Below are 23,858 nucleotides of genomic sequence, written 5' to 3'. Positions count from 1 at the left end.
CTCTCGTCTGGCAAAAACCTAAGAGTTAGAAAGAACCCCAGTTCAACTGCAAACCTTTGAGGCTTCAGCAGAACCAGTCCTTCTCCCCCCCCCACACACACACACCCCACTTGCCTTCAGGTTTTACTTAATTCTGCAGCTTGCAAAGAAAACGCCCGCAGGCAGGCACCTGCCTCTTAGTCTAACATCCCACCTTTCTGTCAGATGGTTTTCAATTCACCATGCCTCGGCATGTCCACCCGCATCTTCCTCAAGATTTTCAAGATGGCACTGACAAGCTTTTCGGGTACTTAAGGCAAACGTGTATGACAGTTTTCCTTGACACCTGAATTTTTAGGAAGCCTTGCCCCTGAGTCGCAGGAAACCCAGCACTAAAGAAACCAGATAGCTTTCAAAGACGCCTCCTCTTCACACCCTCTTCCTTGATACTTGCTTTGCAGCGGGGATGCCTCAGGATCCCCTGAGAGTGTACTAAGCGCCACGGCCATATTTTCGTATTGATGCTAAATGCTGGGTGCCTTATTTAATGGCAGGGTTTTTTTTTCTTCCTCTTCTTGACAACTGAAATGTATGGAACTGCTTGGAGCACTGTCAGTGAGTGTGTGGCTGGCCTACAAACACACTTAAATGGCACACTTCTACATGGCACTAATTTCTGAGCGTCTAACAGACAGATGCAGGCAGATGTGTCACAGGGGTTGCTGTAAAACTTAATTAATATCCCTGAAGAGCTCTTCTATCATTTCATGAAGAGTGCTGCATATGAAGAAAATATTATACCTATGGATGCTGCACATAGAACGGAATGTGGGTAAACATGCTGATGGGTTTTCTTAGGTATTTTCTTATGCCTTGAAGGGTCTGATATAAATTTGAATGGAAAAATAAGCTGTGCTGAAGATAACCATTTTTATGTTAGAGTTTAAAAAAAAAAAAAAAAAAACCCTAACTGGGATGCTAGAGCACCGCATGCATACGTACTGAGAAGCCGATCTTTAATTCATAAAACTGAGTAGCAGCTTTTACTTTTTCTTTCATTTTTCCCTCACTCCCGCCAGCCCTGTAGCTGGGATTGGTAGCTGGGGGCTGATGAAATCATTCAGTCTGAAAAAGACTTGCTGCCACCAGAGCACGAAGACCGGAGCTTGCTCCCCAGCAACCCCATAAAAAGCTGTGGTGTGACCCCACTTACAGTCCCCATGCTAGGGAGGTGCTCACCAGCGCTCACTGGCGCTCACTCGACAGTCAGCTTAGCCTAATCTGGGAGCCCAGGTCCCAGCTAGAGACCCTGTCTTATAAAAACAAAATGGACAGTTCCTGAGGACCAGCTCCGGAAGTTGACTTCTGGGCTTGACGTGCAAATACACATGTGTATACACATAAATACAGTCTTGTGTGCACACACACACACACACATACACATTGCTGTCAGTTGTCCTAGTCTATTTGTGATGCCGTAACAGAATATTTGAGACTTGTTATAATGAATGCAAATCTACTGGCTTCTGGGTAGTGGTTCTGGAGGCTGAGAATTTAAGAATGAGGAGCCACTGTTTGACAAGGAGCTTTTTGTGCTTCATGATCCTATGCTGGTAGCACGGAGAGGGGAAGGAGAGAGGGAGACATACAGCTTAGGACTCACTATCTTTGAGCAATTCACTTCCAAGATAAGAAACAACTCTTGCAGTGACTGATCTGCCCGTGGAGGTAAAATCCTCATGGCCCACTCATCTCTCCAGGGTCTCCATATTAATACTGTAATAGTGCCATAAGTTCCGTATCAGTTGGAAGAGGGGCAAGCATTCAAACCATGGCAGCAGTTGAACAATGACTCAGATAAATCAGTTCTATTTCTTCTTCTCAGCCCTGAAAGAATCCTATAAAATGATCAGCCTATTTTTTAACCGTTTAACCATTATAGCTAAATAGTCTTTCCTCTTTTCTTCTCTTCTTCCTTTATTATTGTCTCTCTCATCCCTTTTTTTCCTTTTTTCCTCTTTCTTGCTTTCTCCCTCCCACCCTTCTTTCACACACACACACACACACACACACACACACACACACACACACACACCCAGCAAACTTGAATCTAAATCTAAAAAATAATCATTCTGGATTTGTTGTAGTTTTTTATTTGTTTCGTGGAAGTCTTGTTCATTTGTTCTGCTGTTGTCAACTTGTTTTTCTGATTCTAGTGTGTTCTCCAAAGCAGAAAAGTTCATTGTAGTTTTATTTCTCAAATAAAGAATAGCATATAATAAGTTTTAAACTGTGAAAAATTAAAATGTACATGGCCAAGCCAGGCATGATAGCACACTCCTTTAAGCCCAGCACTCTGTAGGTGGATCTCTGTGAGTTCAAGGCCACCTGGATAGAGATAGGAAATTCTAGGCCAATCATATCTAAACAATGAGATTGTGACTCCAAAGAGAGAGAGAGAGAGAGAGGGAGGGAGGGAGGAAGGAAGGAAGGAAGGAAGGAAGGAAGGAAGGAAAAAAGGAAGGAAGGAAGGAAAAAAGGAAGGAAGGAAGGAAAAAAGGAAGGAAGGAAGGAAGGAAGGAAGGAAGGAAGGAAGGAAGGAAGGAAGGAAGAAGAAAGAGAAGAAAAAACTCACATAGTCAAATAATCAATAATAATTTTTATAAAGTACTGGCAAACTTTGGTCATTAAAATACAAAGACTTGTGAAGATTTACAGTACTTTTTTCAATTCTGTGGACTCCATTACTTCTCAAATACCAAGGAACTTTTACTAAAACCTAGTAACATATACAGATATTCACTGACTAAATTATAACCAATAAGATGTGATTTTTAGATCCTCTTTGATCTCATGACAGAAAGTCGAAGCTCAAAATGTTTACAAACCCTGGCCCCAAAGGACTCGGTGATTTCAGTATCTGAAATCGGACATAACGGCTATGTCATCATAAACCTTTGAAACCCATGCATTCCCCTGTAGACTTTCATCAGGTTGGGCAATATTTGAGTCTGGTAGAAAACTGTTGTGTATGTTGTTCTCTGAGTCTAGGCTAATAATAAAGCCCTTGGAGAAACGTCGCACACAGGTAGCTCTGCTACGCACTAAGCCCCCCTAGTGAAATCTGTCTTCTGATGTGAAAGCTAGCCGAGTTGTGTTGAAGCATTTTGTAAAGCATGACATGATTCTGCTCTCCTTGCTCCTCCTGAAACCTGGCTCAGTGGTGATGCTTCTTATTCTGTAATTCATTAAGACTTGAAAGCAAGCTCAAGACACATGTAGGATTCAAGGATACCGGGGAAATAGCTAGTGCCACCAACAATCTGACCTTCTGAGAGGTTCGGTGTAGATTGTCATTTCCTATACTTAGAAACTAGCTAGAAGTTCTGTCTGAAAGCGAAATGCAAAACGGCCATTCAGCTCAACAAGCCCTCTTTGAAGATGATCCCCTGAAAAGCTGAAAGTGGGCCTACAAGACAATATCTACACTGAAGCCCACAGCAGCTTAACTTACAGCAGTGTAAGGTAGAAATAACCCAAATGTCTATCTATGGATGAGAGAATGAAGCAGAAGTGATAGCTTTACACAAAGGAATAGTCTTTGGCCCGCAAAAGGGATGTAATTCTATTACGTACTGCAACAGCTGTTGCACGTTACAACTGAGAAGAGCGTGTGTATTTAAAAACTACTCCAGGGACAATAGAACAGACACTAAAAGGTCACAATGTGTAGATTAATTTATTGTGAAGTATCAAGAATGGGAAAAGCCCTACAGACAAAAGGCAAACCCAGTGGTTGCCAGTAGTGAGTTGTGGGAGAACACAGGAATAATGGGTTGCTGCTTAATGGACTTAGGGGCTTGGGGGGTAGGTGAGTAGTGAAATCTCTTCAGAACTAAACAGAATTGGCTACCATTCAACACTGTGAATATACAGTTGCCGCTCAGCAGTCCATGTAAGAGTGTCATAGTTAATTCTATAATACATTAACTTTACTCCGATTCTAAAGCTTTTAAATCACAGAGGAAAACATTTGGAGGACCACCATGGGCCCTCTAGGAACTAAAAATGTGCCTGTAGGAGAGACAGCAAGACAGCAAGGCTAGGACATGAGTCCTCTGCCCCAGGCCTGCCTGTCTGAATGCCTTTTGCCTTCCTGCCTTCCTTCTGCCTGCCTGCCTTCCTGTCCCCATCCTCCCTGCCTCCCCCCCATTTTTCTTTTATTGAAAATAGATTTTTTTTTCATAGAATGTATTCTGATTACAGTTTACCCTCCCCATTACTCTTCTCAGTTCTTCCCAACCTCCCCTCCCATCCAGGTCCACATCCTTTCTGTTTCCCCTTAGAAAACAAACAAGCACCTAAGAAATAATAATAAAATATTACAACAAATAGTCAGAATATAATAAGGTTTTTTTTTTAAAGGGACAAAACAACAAGGCAAGAAAAAGAGCCAGGTAAAAAGCACAGGAAATACACAGACACAAATGTTTGCACACAGAGAAATCCCATAAAACACAAGACCAGACCAAAAGCTACAATACAAAAAAAAAAAATAGTAATAATGATAATAACCTCCAAAGATGACTCTGAGTTTGTTTTCTATTGCCTGTCTACTGCTGGGCATGGAGCCTACCCTTAAGAGCACTTGGTTTGCCCAGTGACACTCTCTTGGAGAATTCCAACTTTTCATTTGCAAGTGGTTATCAACTGGAGAGAGCTTCTGGGGTGGGGATATACATCCACTTCTCCTTTCAGCCCCAGGACCCCATCTGGCGCAGACCCGTGCAGGCCCTGTGTATGCTGTCTCAGTCTCTGTGAATTCATATAACTTTGCTCATGTTGATCTAGAGAGTCCTGCTTCCTGAGTGTCCTCCACTTCCTCTGGCTCTTATACTCCTACTCTATCCACCTCCTCTTCTGCCAGGTTTCCTGAGCCCTGAAGGGAGAGATTTGGATGGAGACACCTCTTTTAGGACCAAGTATTCCAAGGTCTCTCCCTCTCTGTATATTGAATGGCTGTGGGTCACTCCAGACTTTCCCAAGAAGGAGCTAGAGGAAAAAAAAATGTCGGCTTCCAAATCATTCTCAGAGTAGTACAATTTGAGGTCTCTGCACAGCGGTTAGCGATTACAAAGGTGTGTGTGTGCACTGTGTTACTATCTGGAAGACTGTCAGCACGATCCTCTTCAGCATTGTGGTAAATGAAGCCCTTTCTCCTTAACAAAATCCTTTAAGTTCCATATATATATATATATATATATATATATATATATATATATATATATATGGAAAGGGGTAGGAGTCTCTTTGTTATAGAGAGGAGGAAAACAAGAGAAACTTAAGGGGATCTTCTCTGTGATGAAGGGGGGAGGCTTTCCAGAGTTGAAAGCCACCCTGACTCTATTCTTTTGAAAGTGATTTAGATGAGAAAATATACCATGAGATCTTCATGTTCACAGAGATACCAAACCTGTGAAGATAAACTGCTCCGCAGGTGGGCAGGGACAGGACAGATAAGGAGCAAATGCATTACCGAAAGTTCTAACAGACTTCTGGGAAGATTATCTGTGAGTTCCCAGTTACAAACGAGGAGCTGGACCAGAGATTAGCAGACAGGGATGTGTGAAAATGTACAACCATTGCACTGCTGTGGAACAAAGGGAGGGCAGAGCTGTAAAATCCACACCGTCGCTAAGTGGAATCTGAGAAATTAATTTTTGGAAATGCATTATCCCACTATTTTCCAACCCACTGGGTGTCCACAATAGAAACAGTCAGCAAACTCATGCCTGGCATACCTCAGCAATGACAGAGAAGTTGAAAATAACAATTTCAGGGAAAAAGAAAAAAAAAAAAACACCAATAAATGAGGAGGCTGGAGAGGTTGTTGTCAATAAAGTGCTTGCTTTGCAAGTGGGAGGTTCTGAGTTCGATCCTCAGAACCCATGTAAACAAAACAAAACAGCAACAACAACAAAAACCAGATGTGGTTGCATGTTTATAACCCCATCAAGTTCCAGACCTCCAGACCCTTCAAGTTAGGAACATTACCTCAAAATAAAGATGGACAGTGCCTCTGCCTCTGTAATTAGCAGTTCCCAAGGAGGGTGAGACTCATTTGCCATGGCATCAAATGACAGTGTGTGATATGTGCTTGTAACCAGTGATAATGGCTTGACTTGACTTCATACTTGTCTTAAAATTAGACATTGTATTTGTTCAAGAAAAAGGACCCAATCTGTTGCGTGATGTATTAAACACTTCCAAGAAAGAGATTTCTGGGACCAGAGTTTAGATCCATGTTTTTGTTGTTGTTGTTGCTTGTTTATTTGTTTGTTTGTTTTGTTTGTTTGCTTTGGAATGTAGGTTCCATCTCATTCTCAATTTTCAGAGCCATATGAGGCTAAGGAGATGAGCTGCCTTTCCCAATGTCACTCCATGTCCAGTAGCGTTTGGAGTCCAGCTGTGCCTGGCTATAAAACAACTCAGCTACAATTTGTGTTTTCTGTCTCTAGACATTTTTTTTATTTTAATCACTTTACATCCAGATTGTAGGGTCCTCCCTCCTCTCCTCCACCCTCACTTCCTCTTCCTCCTACACCCCTCCCCTAATCCTCAGAAAAGTGGAGAACCCCAATTCACCCCTGAACATCAAATCGCATCCTGACTGAACGCATCTTCTTCCACTGAGGCCAGGCAAGGCAGCCCCAACAGGAGCTCTTGATCAAAGAGTGGGCAACAGATTCCATGTCAGAGACAGCCCCTGCTCCCCTTACTAGGAAACCCACAACAAGACTCAACTGCCTATTGGCTACATATGTGTTGGGGGCCTAGGTCCAGTCTTTGGTTGGTGTTTCGGTCTCAACAGACCCCCTGTGCCCTGGTTGGTCTTGTGGTTCTCCTGTGCCCTAAGGGTCCTTCTGTCCTTTTTCCCAGTCTTGCACAAGGCTCCCTACTCTCTGCCTAATGTTTGGCTTGAGTCTCAGCATCTGTTTTGATCTGCTAGTCGGTGGAACCTCTCAGAGGACAGCTGTGCTAGGCTCCTATCTGCAAGCAGAACAGAGTATCATTAATAGTATCAGAGGTTGGCTCTCTCCCATGGGGTGGGTCTCAGGTTGGCCCAGGCATTGATTGCACATTCCCTCAATCTCTGCTCTATTTTTATCACTGCATAGCTTGTAAGCAGAGCAAATTTTGGGTCAAAGTTTTTGTGAGTGGGTTGGTGTTCCCCTCCCTCCACTAGAAGTCCTGTCTGCCTAGAAGGTGGCCTCTTTAGGTGTGGGGAGAATGGGGGTGGGAGACCAGAGGGCTTGGAGAGAGGAAAAATTAAGGGCAGGGGCATTTCTGAGACAAGCTGCAGACCTACAACATGGTATGCTCCTGGGATGATATGGGGGTGACTCTAGCTAAGATTCCTAGTAGCGGGACTCATGGGACTCTAGACATTCTTAAATATTAACTATGGATTATACAAGATATTAGCAAGCAAAAGAACAAGGAAGCTGGCTTTCATAGGTAGATGGAGAGATGAGACAGAAGTGTAAGGGAAACATAATGACAGAATGATGAAGTCCACCGCAAGGTTCTGACTGGGAGGTAGTGATGGGAGAGGTCATCCTGCTTGGTAATTGTGTCTGAAGGGGAATGTTCTTCCTTCATCCACCCTGGCGACTGGGGAGCACTCACAGGAGTCCATTTGAAATCGCTGTGTCTCTGTATGTCCATTGTATGGTGAACTCAAGGTCAAGTTTGAAGTAAAAGTCACAAGTTTTGTTTGGTCATGTGTTCTGTGTTTATTTCTTAGAGAGAGAGAGAGAGTATGTGTGTTTCAGGACTTCTACCCATTAATTTGAAAAAAAGAAAAGGTCACCAAATTATTTAACAATACCAGAGTTGGGGTAAAGAAGACACCTCATTTCATCAGAAAGACTCAGAAATGGATTCGCTCACACAATGCCAGGTTTCTTTAGTGACCTCCAGAAACCTTACCTGTCACACTGCATAGTAAATCATTCCATGAAGGAGAAAATATGTTTTATGATGAAAAATGCTACGTTATATCACAGTGTGACACAATTTAAATATCAAGAGTTGAGGCTTCTATTTAGAAAATGGAAGGCAATAAATTGAACTGCTAATTATTCCAGCTGTGAGTATTTTTTGTACAGCTGCAAATTTTGGAGAGAACAAAGTAGAGGATTTCCCCATTGTTTATGAAGCAAGCAAATACAGTGGCACCTTGTATGAGCTGAAAGGTTCAGAGATGGGAGACCCTGAAAACCTATTTTTTACTGAATCAGCATTTAATCTGAGGAAACTGTGATAGGAAACAGACTTTCAATTACATTAATTGGATCATTGGTTTCTTGTTGTTGTTTAAAGTCAAGAACCAGCCATTTAAATTTTTTTCAAGTTTTAATTTCAAAAGCCATACTTTACTTTTCAACCCAACTATAAATTCTCAAATGAAAGAGGCAAGCCCTTTAGCTGTCTCCTCAAATTCCCCCTTTTTTTCCCTCAGAAAATTACTTGGAGGGGTGAGTGACACATGGTAGTAATGAGAATTCATTCTTTCAACAAAGGGTTTAAATGATCCCAGGTCACGAATGTGTGCCAAAGAACACATAGCACATAGTTCTGGTCCCTCAGAACATTAATAGCCATAGGTATCAACCATTCACCAGCAGCCAGCCTAATGCTAAGAATGCCATGTGAATAAACCCTCCCCCCTATGAAGTTCACAAAGTAAATAATGTCATGGCCAGCCTTCCAGAGAGATTAACAAACTCACCCAAGTTCATATGGTGATAAACATGAAGCCTGGGTTCAAGCACTACCTGCCTGCAAGATCGGTAAGAGGACAACTGCCTCCTTGGTCTGATCTTACTGCTTTCTAAAATAACAAAATCAGTAATAATGGTAAAGAATATTTATATGTACAGGGAGGGCTGGCCAAATATTTACCAGGCTGTCCCTCACAAGTTCACAACTTTGTTTTCTACTTTTAATGTAGAAGCTTCATTTCTTGATTGTGTGTTTGTTTCATAAAGGACAGAGTGCCTAAAAGGTCACCTGGCCTTGCTGTCCAGCTGGCAGCTGTGCAGAGCAGCATCCATTTGCCTCTCTTCCGCTAACCCCATCCTCTTCTGTCTCAGCCTGCACACACTCTCTTTGTCTCTTCTCGTTTGCGTCACACCTCATGACTCTTGCCTCTGTCTCCCAGGAACCTACCCATCAAATTTCTCGTGGACCACCACCATCACTCCTCTGCTGAAGAACAGAATAATGGTGCCAGGAAGGATAGTGGTTATTTAACCTCTCTCCAGCTAAATGTTTTATTATAACTCCTGGAAACCTAATTACAGTAACTTTACATGCTACAGTACACTTTATGGCCTGTCTCTTTATTAAACCTACTCCTTTAAAGACAATAAACCCAATGCTTCAAAGGGCATGGCAGGCCGGATGAGACTGAGGAGACCTCACAACCCATCGCACACCTGACCTCGCTCACTGAGCCCCCCCCCCCCCATAATGTCCTGCTGGTTTTCTGCCTTTCCCCTTTTGCTAGCTTCTTTTGTTTGTTTTGTTTTGTTTTGTTTTGTTTTGTTTGTTTTGTTTTGTTTTTGGTCAAATCCCAACCACCTCCTGGATGATTTTAAAAATATCTCAAGGATTAATGGGCCTGTGTATCAATATTTTCATCGGCTTCTCTGAATATCCGTGGGTTTATTTACTGGGGGGGAGGGGCCAATTTTCTCAGGAAAACAATGCTTGCCACCTGTCCTGCCTAGCAGCCAGAGCTGCTTTTCCACATGCGGTAGAGGAGAGACCCTTTATGACTTTAGCTGTGATTCTAGAAGCATGTTTAGGGCAGCCGGCTTTGTGAGCAGTGGAGAATAGCCCATCCTGGCTGGCCATCATGCTGCACTGTGATGAAATAGCAGGAGACAGAGTGAGAGAGGAAGGGAGAGGAAGAAAGCCTGACCTTTAGAGTTGCTGCAGCAGGATTATTTGTGTAGTACATTTCTGTTTCGAAGCCCTGCTGGGATTTCCCCCTGGGAATAAAGCCAAGCCAACAGGAAACCAGGAAACCACCTCTAAGGACCCCACTGGTTTGTTGCCTGCTGGAAAATAGTACTTGGTGTTAAAGGATTTTATGTATTTATTTGTTTCTTGCTTTGGTCGAGTTTGAGGTTAATGACAACGTTTACTTGTGATGGATCAGAGGCAGGAAAAAAAAAATACTGTAAAGAAATCCCTTGTTGGAGCCTCAAATCAGCAGCCTCCAGTTCTGGAAGCTTCCACTGCAGATTAGTCAAGCACTTGGTGCATCAGAGATGTAAAATCAAAAGTCACAGCTTCCTAAATTGACGGACCCCTATTGCACGGATGCTACTGCTAGGGTTTTCATTTGTTAGACTTCCTTTTGAAAGCTCTCATGGTTGTTTAATCAGAAAAAAGTAAAATGAAATGAAAGCGTGTGCCCTTAATTTACTGAGCCAATTTGATGCAGAAGCCTGGTTGGCTCAGATTCCTCCTCAAATCCACGCCTTTGCTGTCATGTGAAGTGCATAGGAGGATGGCTCCTTACTAGGTACGCTTTCTCAGCTCTCATTAAATGGCTTTGTTTTCACTTGAAGTGATGACATTTACCCGAAAGACAGACATTTTAGAGTGAAACTATGATAACTGTACTCTTAGGAAATCACTGAGCCTCGGGATCCAGAGCTGAGCACAGGGGCTGAGGGGCAGTTCCTGCCTAGCCTTCCTGATCCATCCTGAACCCCCTGCCTATGTCCTTCAGGCTGAGAGAATCCCAGCCCTGGTGCCCACATTGCTTGGAAAGGAAAGAAGCATGCAGTCTCCACTTTGATTCTTTTGTAAAACATCAAAGACTTGTTTCCACCATCCCGCGAAGTGTTAGCAAACTCCGAGGACAGCACTTTGGGGGCCCCCTCATTTGCCTTGCCTTTCCAAGGCACAAGTGGCCAATTCTGAGAGCAATTGAGTTGTGCTTGAAAAATGTCAAGTGCATTTGGAAACTACACATTTTTGCTGACGCCTGGAGTCCTGAGCAGAGCTATTTCCATGACCAACTGCTGGGAAGAAGTTCAGCTGGGGCATCAGAAATGATTCCCCTGCCACACACTGAGCAGGGCCCCTGAGGGGGAAAAGCTGTCTTAATAGCCGGGTCAGGGAGAAATCAGGAGTCTCTAAGTCTTCCTGGGCCTCCTAACAGCCACGTGACCACACCATTACCTTGTGACTCTTGTTGCTTTTTTATTGTATTTTACTCAATTTTGTTTTGTTTTCACTAATCGAAGTTTTCATATTTTTCAACTTAAAAACAAAACAAAACATTTAAAGAGAAAACTTTGGGAAGAACAGCCAATGAAAAGATAACCGCCTGAGGCCTTCCTGTTGCCGGGCCAAGGCCAGTAACACTAGACCTCCTCACACAATAGTACACTCTCCGTCAGCTGGACATATTTGGAAGTTGTAAACAAGATTAGAATTTCTTAATCTTTAATATGTTTTCAAATCACCCAAGACACAGCCATCGCCTTCCTCCAGGCAAAGGAAGCCCAGGAATTTGTAAATTTTTAACAGCCCACTCAAGTAATGCTTACACAGGTGTCTGTAGAGGAGAACCCGAAGATCCGCTCTTATCTTGATGGTTTATCTTTTCTTTTTATTAAATGCCTTGGGTTAGCATATAGAATAATGGGTGTTTCCACGAAGAACATTTCTTTATCAGCTTGGGGGTGGTTGCTAAGTTTTATCCTCTGAAGATTTGTATCACCAGGGTATGGATATATTTTAAGAGAAACAGAATTCGACATACCTTTGGTATTTTTATGTAGTCATTTCTGAACACCAGAAATGGAAAATGGGTGATAACTACATGGGTTCTGTTTAGCCATCATCATCACAGGCAACTCAGTACCAATGAGCAGCCCAGAAGATGTGGCCTGCAGGGATAATTCAGGACCCAACGTCTGTGGGTCACATTTTGGGTCTTGTATACAAAAGCACACATGCTCACCTATTACACATAAGCAAACACATGAATCTAGTTAGAAAGTATGTAAGACTGTTCTAAAACCAGCCGTTAAGGTTACCGAAAGAGCCTTAACTTCACAATATAAAATGTTCACAACACAGTGCTTTGTAGCATGTGTATTTTGACCTTGGGAAATATTGTAGGTGTTCATTAAACAAAAAAAAACTTGCATGACCACTGTGGTACATGCTATATTCTAGATGGTAAGCCACAGAATTAAATAAACCTGATAAATACCTCATGATTTTACTCTTTGTAGCAATTCAGATCTGATGATTGATTCAGATAGTAAATAATGTATACATGTATACCTATGTGTGCATATGATGCAGGGAATGAGGGCAGCTATAACGCTGCGAGAGTCGTAGGGAACGGATGAGACTTGGGAAAAGATCTCTGGGAAAATAATATTAAGGCAGCAAGCCAAGCAACATGAAGGGAAGACTATACGAATATTCCCAAGCAGCAGGAATATGCAGTGCAAAAACCCCAAGGGAGAGGCTGAAGGATGACAAAGAACAGGAAAAGGACAATATGACAGACAGAACAGTGGGGAAGAGGAATGCTACAGGCTTTGGTTGGAGAGGTGCCATCGTCAGACCATGCAGGGTGTTGTAGACCCTGAGAAAGACCTGATGTCATTCTAAGTGGTGTTGGAAAGCTTTACTTAGTGGTTGAGGGGAGAAGACCAGGAATGTCTCTAGAAGGAAGCGTGGGCAATGCACTTTGTTGTCAAACGTGATTTTATTTAAAAAAAAAAAAAATTAGAATTTCATACAGGAAATCTCTTCCATGAGCTATGATAGTCATATCCTTCTCCTTTTCCAAAAATTAGTACCTCCAAAACATCATTACATCCAGCTTAAACTTCTTAACCTCCACCTTATTATTCTCACATTGCCAAAACACTGTTTTATTCATTCATTCATTCATTCATTCATTCAATGGTCACAAATATGACTGCTATCTGGGCACTAGTGTTTAGACTCTGCAGGTACTAAGGATAGTGTCCACCACTGTTGAGTGTACAGGGAGTCACATGTTAGTTGGAGAAAAACTTTTTCAAAAGAATACATGTTAGACACCGCCCCAAATGCATGATAAGATTCATGAAAGCACAAAGGGATGAATAGAAAGGGTGTTGGTTGGTTTCTCAGATAGGTAATGGAAAGGTGAGGAGGGACTCAGGTGGGGTGGGTTAGGTGAGAAAGACCAAGGTGAGAGTCAATGAGGTTTACAGGCTGGGAAGATGGCTCAGTATCACTACTGCAAGCATAAGGACTTGAATTCAGATTCCGTAACACCGTGTAAAAAGCCAGAATGTAAAAGGCCACATTTGTACCTATAACCCCAGGACTATAAAGAGGTGGAAAGATCGCTGGAGTTTGCCAAAGCAAAGCTCCATGTTCAATGAGAGGCTGTCCTAAGGGAGCGAGGTGTAGAGTGATAGAATAGGATACCTGGCATCCTCCTTTGGCCTCCCTTACACACATATGTGTGTGTATACCAAACACACACACACTCACACCAAACCATCTTTGTCTCTGTCTCTGTGTGTATGTGTCTGTCTTTCTGTGTCTCTCTGTTTCTCTCTCTCTCTCTCCACACACACACACAACCAAAGAGGCTTTGCATCCCATCCCCCAAAGTACAGCAACATGGATAATACTGTTACAGGACTGGAGAAATATCTGGGTGGATGAGAGCAAGGCTGCTCTTCTAGTGGACAAGATGGTCTGGTACACAGTAGAGACATGGGTCTACTTCTGAGGAGCAAGTTGAGCTAGATCTTCAGACCTGTCAGTGATGGCTGAAGCCATGGAAAGGAACAGGTCACTGAAGGTATGCAAGCTTGGACTCGTACATATTTTAAATACTCATTAATGTCTCCTTACTGGTGCACAGTAGTCCAAGAGATAAAGCTGACAGGGTCCTAAATCAAGAGCCTGGTTTTCCCACCTCTCTTGACCTTTGCTGGCTGTTTCCACTGTTTATGGGGCAGTGGGATAGTACTTAGCATGTCTGGAAGATCTTGACATGTGTTCCATGGTTGCCAAGCTTTAAATTAAAACTCACATTTTGAGCTCGTTATGTTGCTCAAATATTCCTTAATAAAAGCTACTCATTAAGAAGTGAACACCTACTATGAAACCCTCTAGGCTAAGTTTTTCTTAAATGATATTGCATGGTTGGTGTGCAGCTACATATGCAGCTCCTGTGCTTACATTTCCCGTGATAGTGATGCTCAAGAGTAAGACTGGGTAACTAGTGTAAGCTAACTTGCCCATCAAGAGCACTGCTAGGAAACAATACAAGTCTTTCTTGCTCCCTTAAACACCAACCCTAGGGTGTTCAAGAGACTCTTCTTCAAAAGACTATTAGCTGATCCCATTAAAAAAGGGCTTTTAGCAAGGAGGAGGACCCTGGGTACGATGATCAATCCTCATGCAGAAAGGCAAAGGGGATGGACATCAGAAGAGGGAGAAAACAGGAAAAACAGGAGAGAAGCCTACCACAGAGGGCCATTGAAAGATTTTACCCAGCAAGGTGTCGAAGGAAATGCTGGGACTCATAGCCAAACTTTGGGCAGAGTGCAGGGTATCTTATGAAAGAAGAGATAAGAAGATGTGGAAGGGACAGGAGTTCCACAAGGAGAGCAACAGATCAAAAAATTCTGGGCCCAGAGGTCTTTTCTGAGACTGATACTCCAACCAAGGACGGTGCATGGAGATAACCTAGAACTGCTGCACAGATGTAGCCCATGGCAGCTCAATCTCCAAGTGTGTACCCTAGTAAGGGGAACAGGAACTGTCTCTGACATGAACTCGGTGGCTGGCTCTTTGTTCACCTGCCCCTGATGGGGGAGCAGCCTTACCAGTCCACAGAAGAACACAGTGCAGCCAGTCCTGATGAGACCTGATAGACTAGGGTCAGATGGAAGAGGAGGAGGACCTCCCCATCAGTGGACTTGGGGAGGGGCATGGGAGGAGATGAGGGAGGAAAGGTGAGATTGGGAGGGGATGAGGGAGGGGCTACAGCTGTGATACAAAGTGAAGAAATTGTAATTTATAAAAATATAAATAAATTTTTAAAAAGTGAAAAAAGGGGGGCTTTTGGGACGAGCAAGATGGATTAGTGGCTAAGGATGCTTGCTGCCAAGCCTAATAGCCTGAGTTTGATCCCCAGAACTCACACAGCAGAAGGAAAAAAGCCAACTCACACACGTTGTCCACCACACATATAGCATTGTGTGTTCTATACTCTCTCTGTATGTGTCTCTCTCTGAGTGTGTGTGTGTGTGTGTGTGTGTGTGTGTGTGTGTGTGTGTGTGTGCATGCACCTGTGTATGTGTGCATGGGCACAGGCTACTGGCAGGAAACCTAACCCTTTACTTATAGAATTAGTGTGCAAGCTTTATTGAGATAATTGAACTTATATACAGCACAAATGAAGTCTAAATATCATTTGTCTGCTTTAATGTTTGCTATATTTGTTGTTTTGTTAGTCAGACACATCTCTAACCTGATCCTCAAATTGTACCAGGCTTGCTTGATTTATATAAACAATTCAAATACATTGCATGTTTTTCTGTATGTGGTCAAGATACAAATATTGAAAATGACAGTGATATTGCCTTCAGATACCTCTGAAAAAGCCTGCTAGTCCTCAGCAGAAAGGGCAGTATGGTATAGTCGGTCTTTATAGAACGCTTGGCAAATAAGCGAGAGAGGGAAACTGTAGCTTGAACCCTGTCTTAATTATGTCACTATTGCTGTTGTAAGACACCATGACCAAAGCAGCTTTTCAAAGAAAGCATTTAATTGGACCAACGGCTCCTGAGAGTTAAGAGTCCGCCATGGTGGAGGAGAATGGCAGTAGCCAACAGACATGTTGGCTGGAACAGCTGAGAGCTCATATCTTGATCTGAAAGTAGGAGACAGAGAGAGAGAACACTGAGAACTTCAAAGCCCACGTCTGTGACATACATTCTTCAACAAGGCCACACCTCCTAATCTTTCCCAAACAGTTCCACCAATTGAGGACCAAGTATACAAATATGTAAGTCTCTAGGGGCCATTGTTTTTCAAACCAAGGGAAGCCCCATGTCATATTCCTACTAGCTAACTCCAGACTTCAGGGTTCTACCTATAATACTTGGCCAATCTTATTGAACACAGAATGGGACTGAGGCGAGGTGCATGAAGACAACAAGATATAAACAGCCAATAGGGAAAAATACATTTACTGGCTGGGTGTAGGTGAAACACACCTTTAATCCCACTATATGGGAGGCAGAGGGAGTTGGAGCTCTGTGAGGTCAAGGCAACTCTGGTCTACAGAGTGAGTTCCAGGACAGTCAGAACTACACAGAGAAACCCTGTATCAAAAAATAAAAATGGATCTACTGAAAGTGTGAGAAAGAAGGAAATACCTTTCTTGACATTTTCACATTTTAGAATTGCAGCAAATATAACTGCAAAATAATAGGACTCCAATTATTCACTCATGTGCTCATGCATGCATTAATTTACTAAAATCTCCCTTGAATGTTGGAATATTAACTGGGTACTTAAAAATATGAGGATGAACTAGGTCCTAGGTGAGACACAGATCCTGCCCTCTCACAGGTAGACTCTAGAATCTGATTAGCCATTCATACCTTTCATCTCCTAGACATTGTTTTAAATAAAGTGTAGCCAGTCATATTCAAAATCTTATCCTTGGTATCTATATGGAAAAAAAAAACAAAAAAAACAACCTATTGTCAGAGAACTGATGTTCTGGAAATTGCCTTTGGAGTGACTATCTTCTGAGAGGTCACATGTTTGTTTTTTTGTTTTTTCATACTTCATGTTTTATTATATAGTTATCACATTATAGGTCTGAGTACCAAGGACACCATGTTCAATTGATGGACAAAGATTTTTTTTTTTTAATGAACCATGATCACAAGACCTAAAGATGCTGTCTGAACAAGAAAGACAACTAATGGTTACTCTCTGTGGAAGGAGAGATGAAAATGTATAAGAACTGAGAGGCAGCCCGGGATAATATTTAACAGCAGAGATTTTTACCAAAAGACAGAACTCTGGGTTTAAATCCTTAGACAGTTATCTGACTTCTCCCAATTCGGTGTTTCATATCTAAATTAGGGATATTATAACATTTAGTTTGTAAACGGTGGTGACAACATATTTCAAGTATCTTTCAATTGCGCATCTCTAGTATGTGATAATACTTAGCACCAGCATCATTGTCATCATTTCTGAGTGATGACAGTAATTCGCTTTTCATATTTGCTTTGAACACTTTGCCGGATTGTCCTGGAAGGTAGAATCTTGACGCATCTGTGAAGGTATAAAATTAGGCAAGCTTGTGGAAGTAAGGTGTATCGCCAGCCAAAGTAATGTTTGTCACACCCCCTCCTCCTTCCTTTCCCCCACCCCACCTGCCACCAAAGGAAGGTTAGCTGACTAACATTTTACTGAAAGAAATGAAAGGAACAACAACTAAGTCTTTGTTAGCCAACCACAGTCAGGCTGAGTTTTTCCCTCTTCCTTTGCAGGCACTTCCTCTTCAAGACATCCTCTGGAAGCACACCCCTGTTCAGCAGCTCTTCCCCAGGATACCCTTTGACCTCAGGAACCGTTTACACACCACCACCCCGCCTGCTGCCACGGAATACGTTCTCCAGGAAGGCCTTCAAGCTGAAGAAACCCTCCAAATACTGCAGTTGGAAATGTGCCGCCCTGTCTGCCATCGCTGCCGCCCTCCTCTTGGCCATTCTGCTGGCATATTTCATAGGTAAGCCAAAGCAGCCTTGATCACCATGCTAGCGGTGAGAAGGCCAGGTAGGGGCGAGGGGGCATGGACTTGTGAATTTAGAAACTTTCTGCTGTCTGTACAATTTGCCTGTTGGCTCTTGGAAAACGTGATCATGAGTGATGGATAGGAGGGATTTTTTTCCTCCTGGAATCCATTCCAGTCATGACTCTAGCTGACATTTATCAGAGGTGAAGTAAAGCATCCTGGCTGTGTCTTTTCTTGGAGAAGGGCTGAGAATTATCATTCCTGCAAACCAACCTTCACTCCCATAGTAATCATCTAGATTTCTCCATCACTGGCTTTGACTGCAAACCAGGGCTCTGATATTCATGCAGCGTTGGTTCTCCAAGAGAAGTTTAGGCGCCCTTGTACACAGACCATCTTAACCAGGGAGAAAGCCAAACTACCTTGCCAATTTTCAGAGCTGTGGAACAAAATGGGATTGAGAGGCCAGAGCCTACAACCTGGTCTTCATCTAGACTCAAACACCCACACAGTTGACCTGGCCCAGCTTCCTTTCTCTGCTCAGCCTCAGTCCTCATCTCACTGTGGCATTGAATCTGAATAGAGCTCCTGTTTGTGACAGCTATGACCCTGTGACTTAGTGTGTGGAGGAGGGTGGGAGATGGGTGAAGTTGTTGGGGTACCTTCCTTCCCCTTGTCATGAATGTTCATTTGCATCTGTGAGGTACCACCATGTCACTATGGAAAGCAGCAGATGGCTGGGAGCTCAGAGGCAGGGAGCCACAAGCATATGAGCATACTGGGCTGGACACAAAGCCTGGTCACAGTTCCTGGCCCTGACAAAGAGCCCCATTGCTGCTGCTCTGTCAGCTAAGCTTGCCAATGACAGGTCTCCTGGCCCAGGCAGAGGCCATGGTGATGTTTGTTAAGGTTTATTTGAAACACTTGATGGTTCTGGCTTGCTTTTAGGGCAGCTATGACAGATCTCCCTGGTTAGGCTGTGCCATGTTGCAAAGCAAACCTATAAAACACCAGCTAAAAGAGGCTGACTCCAAAACAGTTCCAAGCATGCAGGGAGAAAAACTCCTCCCCTTTAGGAAAAGAGACAAAGCAACATTGATGCTGATGCGGCTGGCCTTCCTTTTCCCAACATCAGCCCTCCTTTCTCATCCATTGGTGGAGCTCCTACATTGCCTTAATCCCATCCTTCTGGCATGGTGCCTGCAGAAAAGAGGCAGGCCCAGTCCTTCCCAGGGCATTTGACCTGAGCTTACCTGATGGCACAGAAGTATTATGGTATGCCTCTAGAAATCTGAATACCAGCTCTGCCCAAGGTAGACTAGTACAAGCCAAAAATCAATACACACTTTTTATTGTCATCCACAGTATAACTACGCTCATCTTAATATGGAAAAATAAACCTTTATATATTCTTTATCAGCTGCATTTACCAGCAGTGCCCTCCAAATGTGAGAATGCTGATATTTCAGGGAAAGGAAAGGGGCCATATTTGCCTGGGGTTTTACAAAAAGAGTTTTCACTCTAGCCCTCAGCTCTCAGTGGGAACGGACACTCAGTGTCCCTGATTTCAAGTCACATCGGCATCTCACCTCTTGATGAAGGATACAGCAATGGATTGACTTGACACCCCCCCCATCACCTAACTGGGATCTTTGAGTCCCCCGATGTTTCAGGGGCTTGGTGGAAGCAAATTGAATTTGACAAATTTGGGGTCTTTGCATGATTTGGCTTTATGTCAGAAACTTCAAAAAGGGTCCATGTGCTTACTTCTCGTGCTTAATGTTCTGCTGGGCCAGTGGGCACCGTGGGGAGCCCAGATGCAGAAATTGAGGCACTGCCTGCCCCTGCCAATGGCATCCCCAATATAGCTCCTCCTCCCTTTGCAGGGGAGAGATAGATGGCTAGCGCCCATGTATTGAGCTTGATAGTTAAAATATAATAGCTTTCTGTAAGGGTGGTCATATAAATGGGCAACTGTGTAGCGAGAGGTTAATGTTTTAATCGGGTGCGTAACTTGTAAATGATGGATTATAAACCAATAAACCATAGTAAGATGCTCAGGCCCAGCTTCCAATAGCCTCCAGACTGAGGATAAATATGTTTCCTAATCCATCATTTCCTATTTTGTATGCTTTAGGTAAGACTATGCTTTGACCCTGGAGTACTGAAAAATAGTTTATGACTCAAATTGAGTGATGTAACAGGCCAGTTTGCCCAGCAGTGATGGCAGTGAATGTGGAGCTACAAGGTACAATCAGCTCTTCCCCAGAGATGAGGAGAGATCTGCAGGCTCAGTGAGGAGTCAGGATCCTAAGTGCTGACATTGGCCCCAGCAATCCATTTCTCTGTGGAGAACCGCTTGCCTTCTGAGCCTTGGCTTCCTAAGTACAGCATGAGGGCATGATAGTTACTTACGTACAGAATCTCTGAAGTACAGTGAGAATTAATTAATGTGTATAAATCACTTTGAAGATGAAAAGCAGCATATTATTAATTACAAAGCTGCGGGGGTATAAACACTGCACTGCAAACACAGAGGAGAGGGTTGTGGGGACGCAGGCATTGATCGTACCAACCTAAAACAAGCCACCAGGGAAGGACAGAAGTGAAACATAAAATCCCTGGCCCCCCTGTTAAAAAGACGGGCACATTCAGGACCTCAGTCTATTCTGGTTCACACGCAACTCCCTATTCCACAAGAACATGACAGGTCCTGAAATTGAAGCATCAGCCCCAGGACGTTTATGGGCAGGCAGTGGGTTCAGGCCTGCCAGGCACTGTGACAAATAGGTCAAATTATCTTTCTTGCATGTTCAAACCCGTGGAGAGAAGCCTTTCCAGAAGTGAGCAATTTGGAATAACTTCGCCCCATGACAAGCTCCTCCATATATATATATATATATATATCCAGGCACGTGGGTCGGTGTAAAATCAGAATGCCAGCCCTTGTGCAAATTGGAAGCTGTGGGCCCTCACTGACACAGGAAAGATTCCCCCGTTTCCTGTTCATGAGGCAGGGGTGAGAGAACTTTCATGAAATGTTCTTCCATCCAATCCCCTCTGCTCCAAATCCCCCTAGCATGAAAACACTCTGGAAGAAATTACTCTGAAAAGCAGTGTGAACCATCATGAGACTACTTTGTATGTCACTCAGCCCCTGGCCCAAACAGACCCTAGTATAGAAGAGCTTGGCTGGAAAAGACAAGGGAACTATGTTCATGAGTGATGACTTTCTTTCTTGTTTTTTTTTCCATGTTCTTTCATTGCCTACAATGTCAGAAGTTCCCCTATATTCCTAAGTTCTCAAGTTATATAGCCAGGATAGATGTTCTCAGCTGTGTAACAAAAATATACTGTCTTTTCGTCTTCCTAGTATATATAACACAACAGGAGCCGGCTAGAACCTTCATCCCACATAAAGGGAGGAAGGTACTTCCGACATGTGACTCTACTGTTAAATCCACATGATCCTAGAAATTCTGACATAAGAGTCCTCACAATGGTTCCTCATGACACACAATCCGGTCTGTCATCCTTGACTTACAAAGCACACAGACGTAATCCTTCTCATGTTTCCATCAGTTGTTCCATGTGACCAGGAAGGGACGTCACTACAATAAAATATGGGAACACTTAAGTCATCCTAAGTTAGTCTTTGGCTCTTCGGATTGCTGCCGAAATTTAGATGTGTGTGTGTGTGTGTGTGTGTGTGTGTGTGTGTGTGTGTGTGTGTGAATGATATTAGAAAGTCACCTTGTCTTATTCACTACTGTAATTCCTGCTAACTATGAAATACTATGTGCTAAGCTCCTCGGCACTGTCTTCTGCCACTCTGACTTTGATCTGTGAAGAACACGGGCCATCAACATGTCAGGATGTTAAAAGTGTGGTAATTTGGGGTGCTTTCAGTTTCTTTTGAAAACAATGAGAGATTATTTTCTATGGAAACTAAAAGCCTACCGTGTGTTTAAAGTTGCTACACTTGAAAATTGATATGTTGAGACTCATACTGATGAATCCTGCTTTCTCGGCTGCTATTTTGTGTATTCTCATCTCAAAAAGAAGAGCAGGCTTGGGGAAACATAAAGAAAATGACAGCAAGTGACGAGAACCTGATGCTTGCCTGGCCTCCTTTGTGAGGGTGCAGTTTAGGAAAGTTGCTGGTCCTTAGGTTTGGACCCCTTGCTCGTGCCCTATCTAGAGAGATAGTAAACCTCACCTGCATGACTCTCAAGTCACGAGTTTGTCCCCTGTTATCCAAATGGCAGAAGTATTAAATCTGAACAGTCCAGAAAATAGTATTTCCATCTAACTCCCTGTCCCCAGATGGTCCAAAAAAAAAAAAAAAAAAAAAAAAAAAAAAGCTGCTCACAAATAAGTCAGGGGACCCAGTTAGGCATTATCTGTTCTGATTGTGTAGCAGAGTGTTCATCTAATAGATATGCTAATGTGCTCTTAACCGGATAATAAAGTCCTGTCAGCGCTTACACACCAGCGAGTCTTTGGCGGTGGGATTGTCATTTCATAGTTGTACTCCTGATTTCAGAGGGCCTGTCAATTTACAGGAAGGAAATTAAGTCATTCATTAGCTAGGCCTCTATCACCCGCAGCCACATGTAACATTTGTACCTCGTGTTTGACATTGGACATAAATGAGTTCTGCTTCTGAAAGGGGAGTGGCTTCTTTAAGGACACGCGGGAGCAATTTAGAGGGCCTGAAGTGACACACTTCTGGATGGTCAGTAGACAGGACAACCTGCCTTGCTTTCCTCCCAAGATCCCTGTCCAAAGTCTGGACAGCGACCAATACTCTATTCCTGCCTCGTAGAATAGAGTAAGAATGAGAGCAAAAGAGCCATTCCAGGTACGACATGCTCAAGTAAAACCAGGAAGGAACAGATCGAACAGAAAGTCTGTACCACAAGGATTGCAGGGGAACAATACTGGCATTCCCATCGGGCCAGGATTCAGGCTCCATAAGGATGTCTTGAGTAGCTGATGGTGGCTTATTTCCTAACATCCCCGAGGTTGCTGCTCAAGGCTTCATCCTTCACTTTGTCTCTGAAACATTTATCCCTCTACCAGCCATCAAATCTACAAGTTGCAAAAGACTTGTTTCCCATGGCTCCAGAGATTAGGCATGTGGTAAGCAAATGCTCTACCTCTGAGTCATGCCCTGGGCTAATATTTTTGACTGGCCTCTTAGGGTAATAGCCAGATCCAGAGACCATCTGCCTCCCATAGACAACTTTTGAATTCTTCATTTCCTAAGTCTTGTTAATTTGTTCATTTCCCCAGTCACTGGGCACAGTTCTTAATACATTGTCCATAAGGGCTACTTTCTTCTGTATTCCGTCTGTACCATCATTGCAGAAGCCCTCATCTTACCGCGGCTGTCACAGGGCGCATATTGTAGCAGAAGATGCATCAAAGAGGCCAGGTTTGGAATTTGTACCCTTGCACTCGTACAGCCATGTGACTATAGCTATGAACTTGCTGTTTAGTGTCTCCTCCGACAAAACAGAGGTAATTTCTGTTCATGGAGATGCTTCAGGCAGAGATGGAGAGATGTCTCAGCACTTAAGAGCTGCTACCTTCTCGTGGGCCCCAAGTTCCGTTCCCAGAGCCCACGCCAGGGAATAGGGACTCACCTATAACTCCAGATCCACAGGATCTGACACTGTCTTCTGAACTCTTCAAGCAACTGTGCACACATGCACATACCAACACCAACACACACACACACACACACACACACACACACTTAAAAATTAAATATTTCTTTCAAGATGCTTCAAGCGTTAACGGAAATGGTTAGCGCGTTCGGAATCACTCTGTTGATTTGGGAGAGCTGAGCACACTGTGTGCTGGTGTGATAGGCCTCCCTAAAGTGAAAGGACCTCCATTAAACCTACTCCGTTCTCTCTCATTTATCCTCTTTACTTTGTGTGTTTGGGAAGACAGAAACACAGACCACATGGTAACGTCTATGTGAGTG

At 43.3% G+C, this 23,858-nt stretch overlaps 1 protein-coding gene across 2 annotated transcripts in view; it reads left to right on the top strand.

Annotated features, from left to right (window-relative positions):
• The window catches only part of Tenm2 (teneurin transmembrane protein 2), a 670,345-nt gene that overhangs the window by 396,328 nt on the left and 250,159 nt on the right, over nt 1-23,858 (top strand). For both annotated transcript variants that reach the window (XM_055604663.1, XM_055604662.1), the window contains one exon: nt 17,616-17,854. In XM_055604663.1, the coding sequence (XP_055460638.1) occupies nt 17,616-17,854 (239 nt within the window). The remainder of the gene's footprint in view (nt 1-17,615; nt 17,855-23,858) is intronic.

The sequence above is a fragment of the Psammomys obesus genome, unplaced genomic scaffold, assembly GCF_907164565.1.
Source record: "Psammomys obesus unplaced genomic scaffold, mPsaObe1.curated_primary_1811, whole genome shotgun sequence".
Taxonomy (NCBI): Eukaryota; Metazoa; Chordata; class Mammalia; order Rodentia; family Muridae; genus Psammomys; species Psammomys obesus.
Note: the sequence above shows the minus strand (reverse complement) of the source record. Positions and strands in the feature narration are given on the sequence as shown.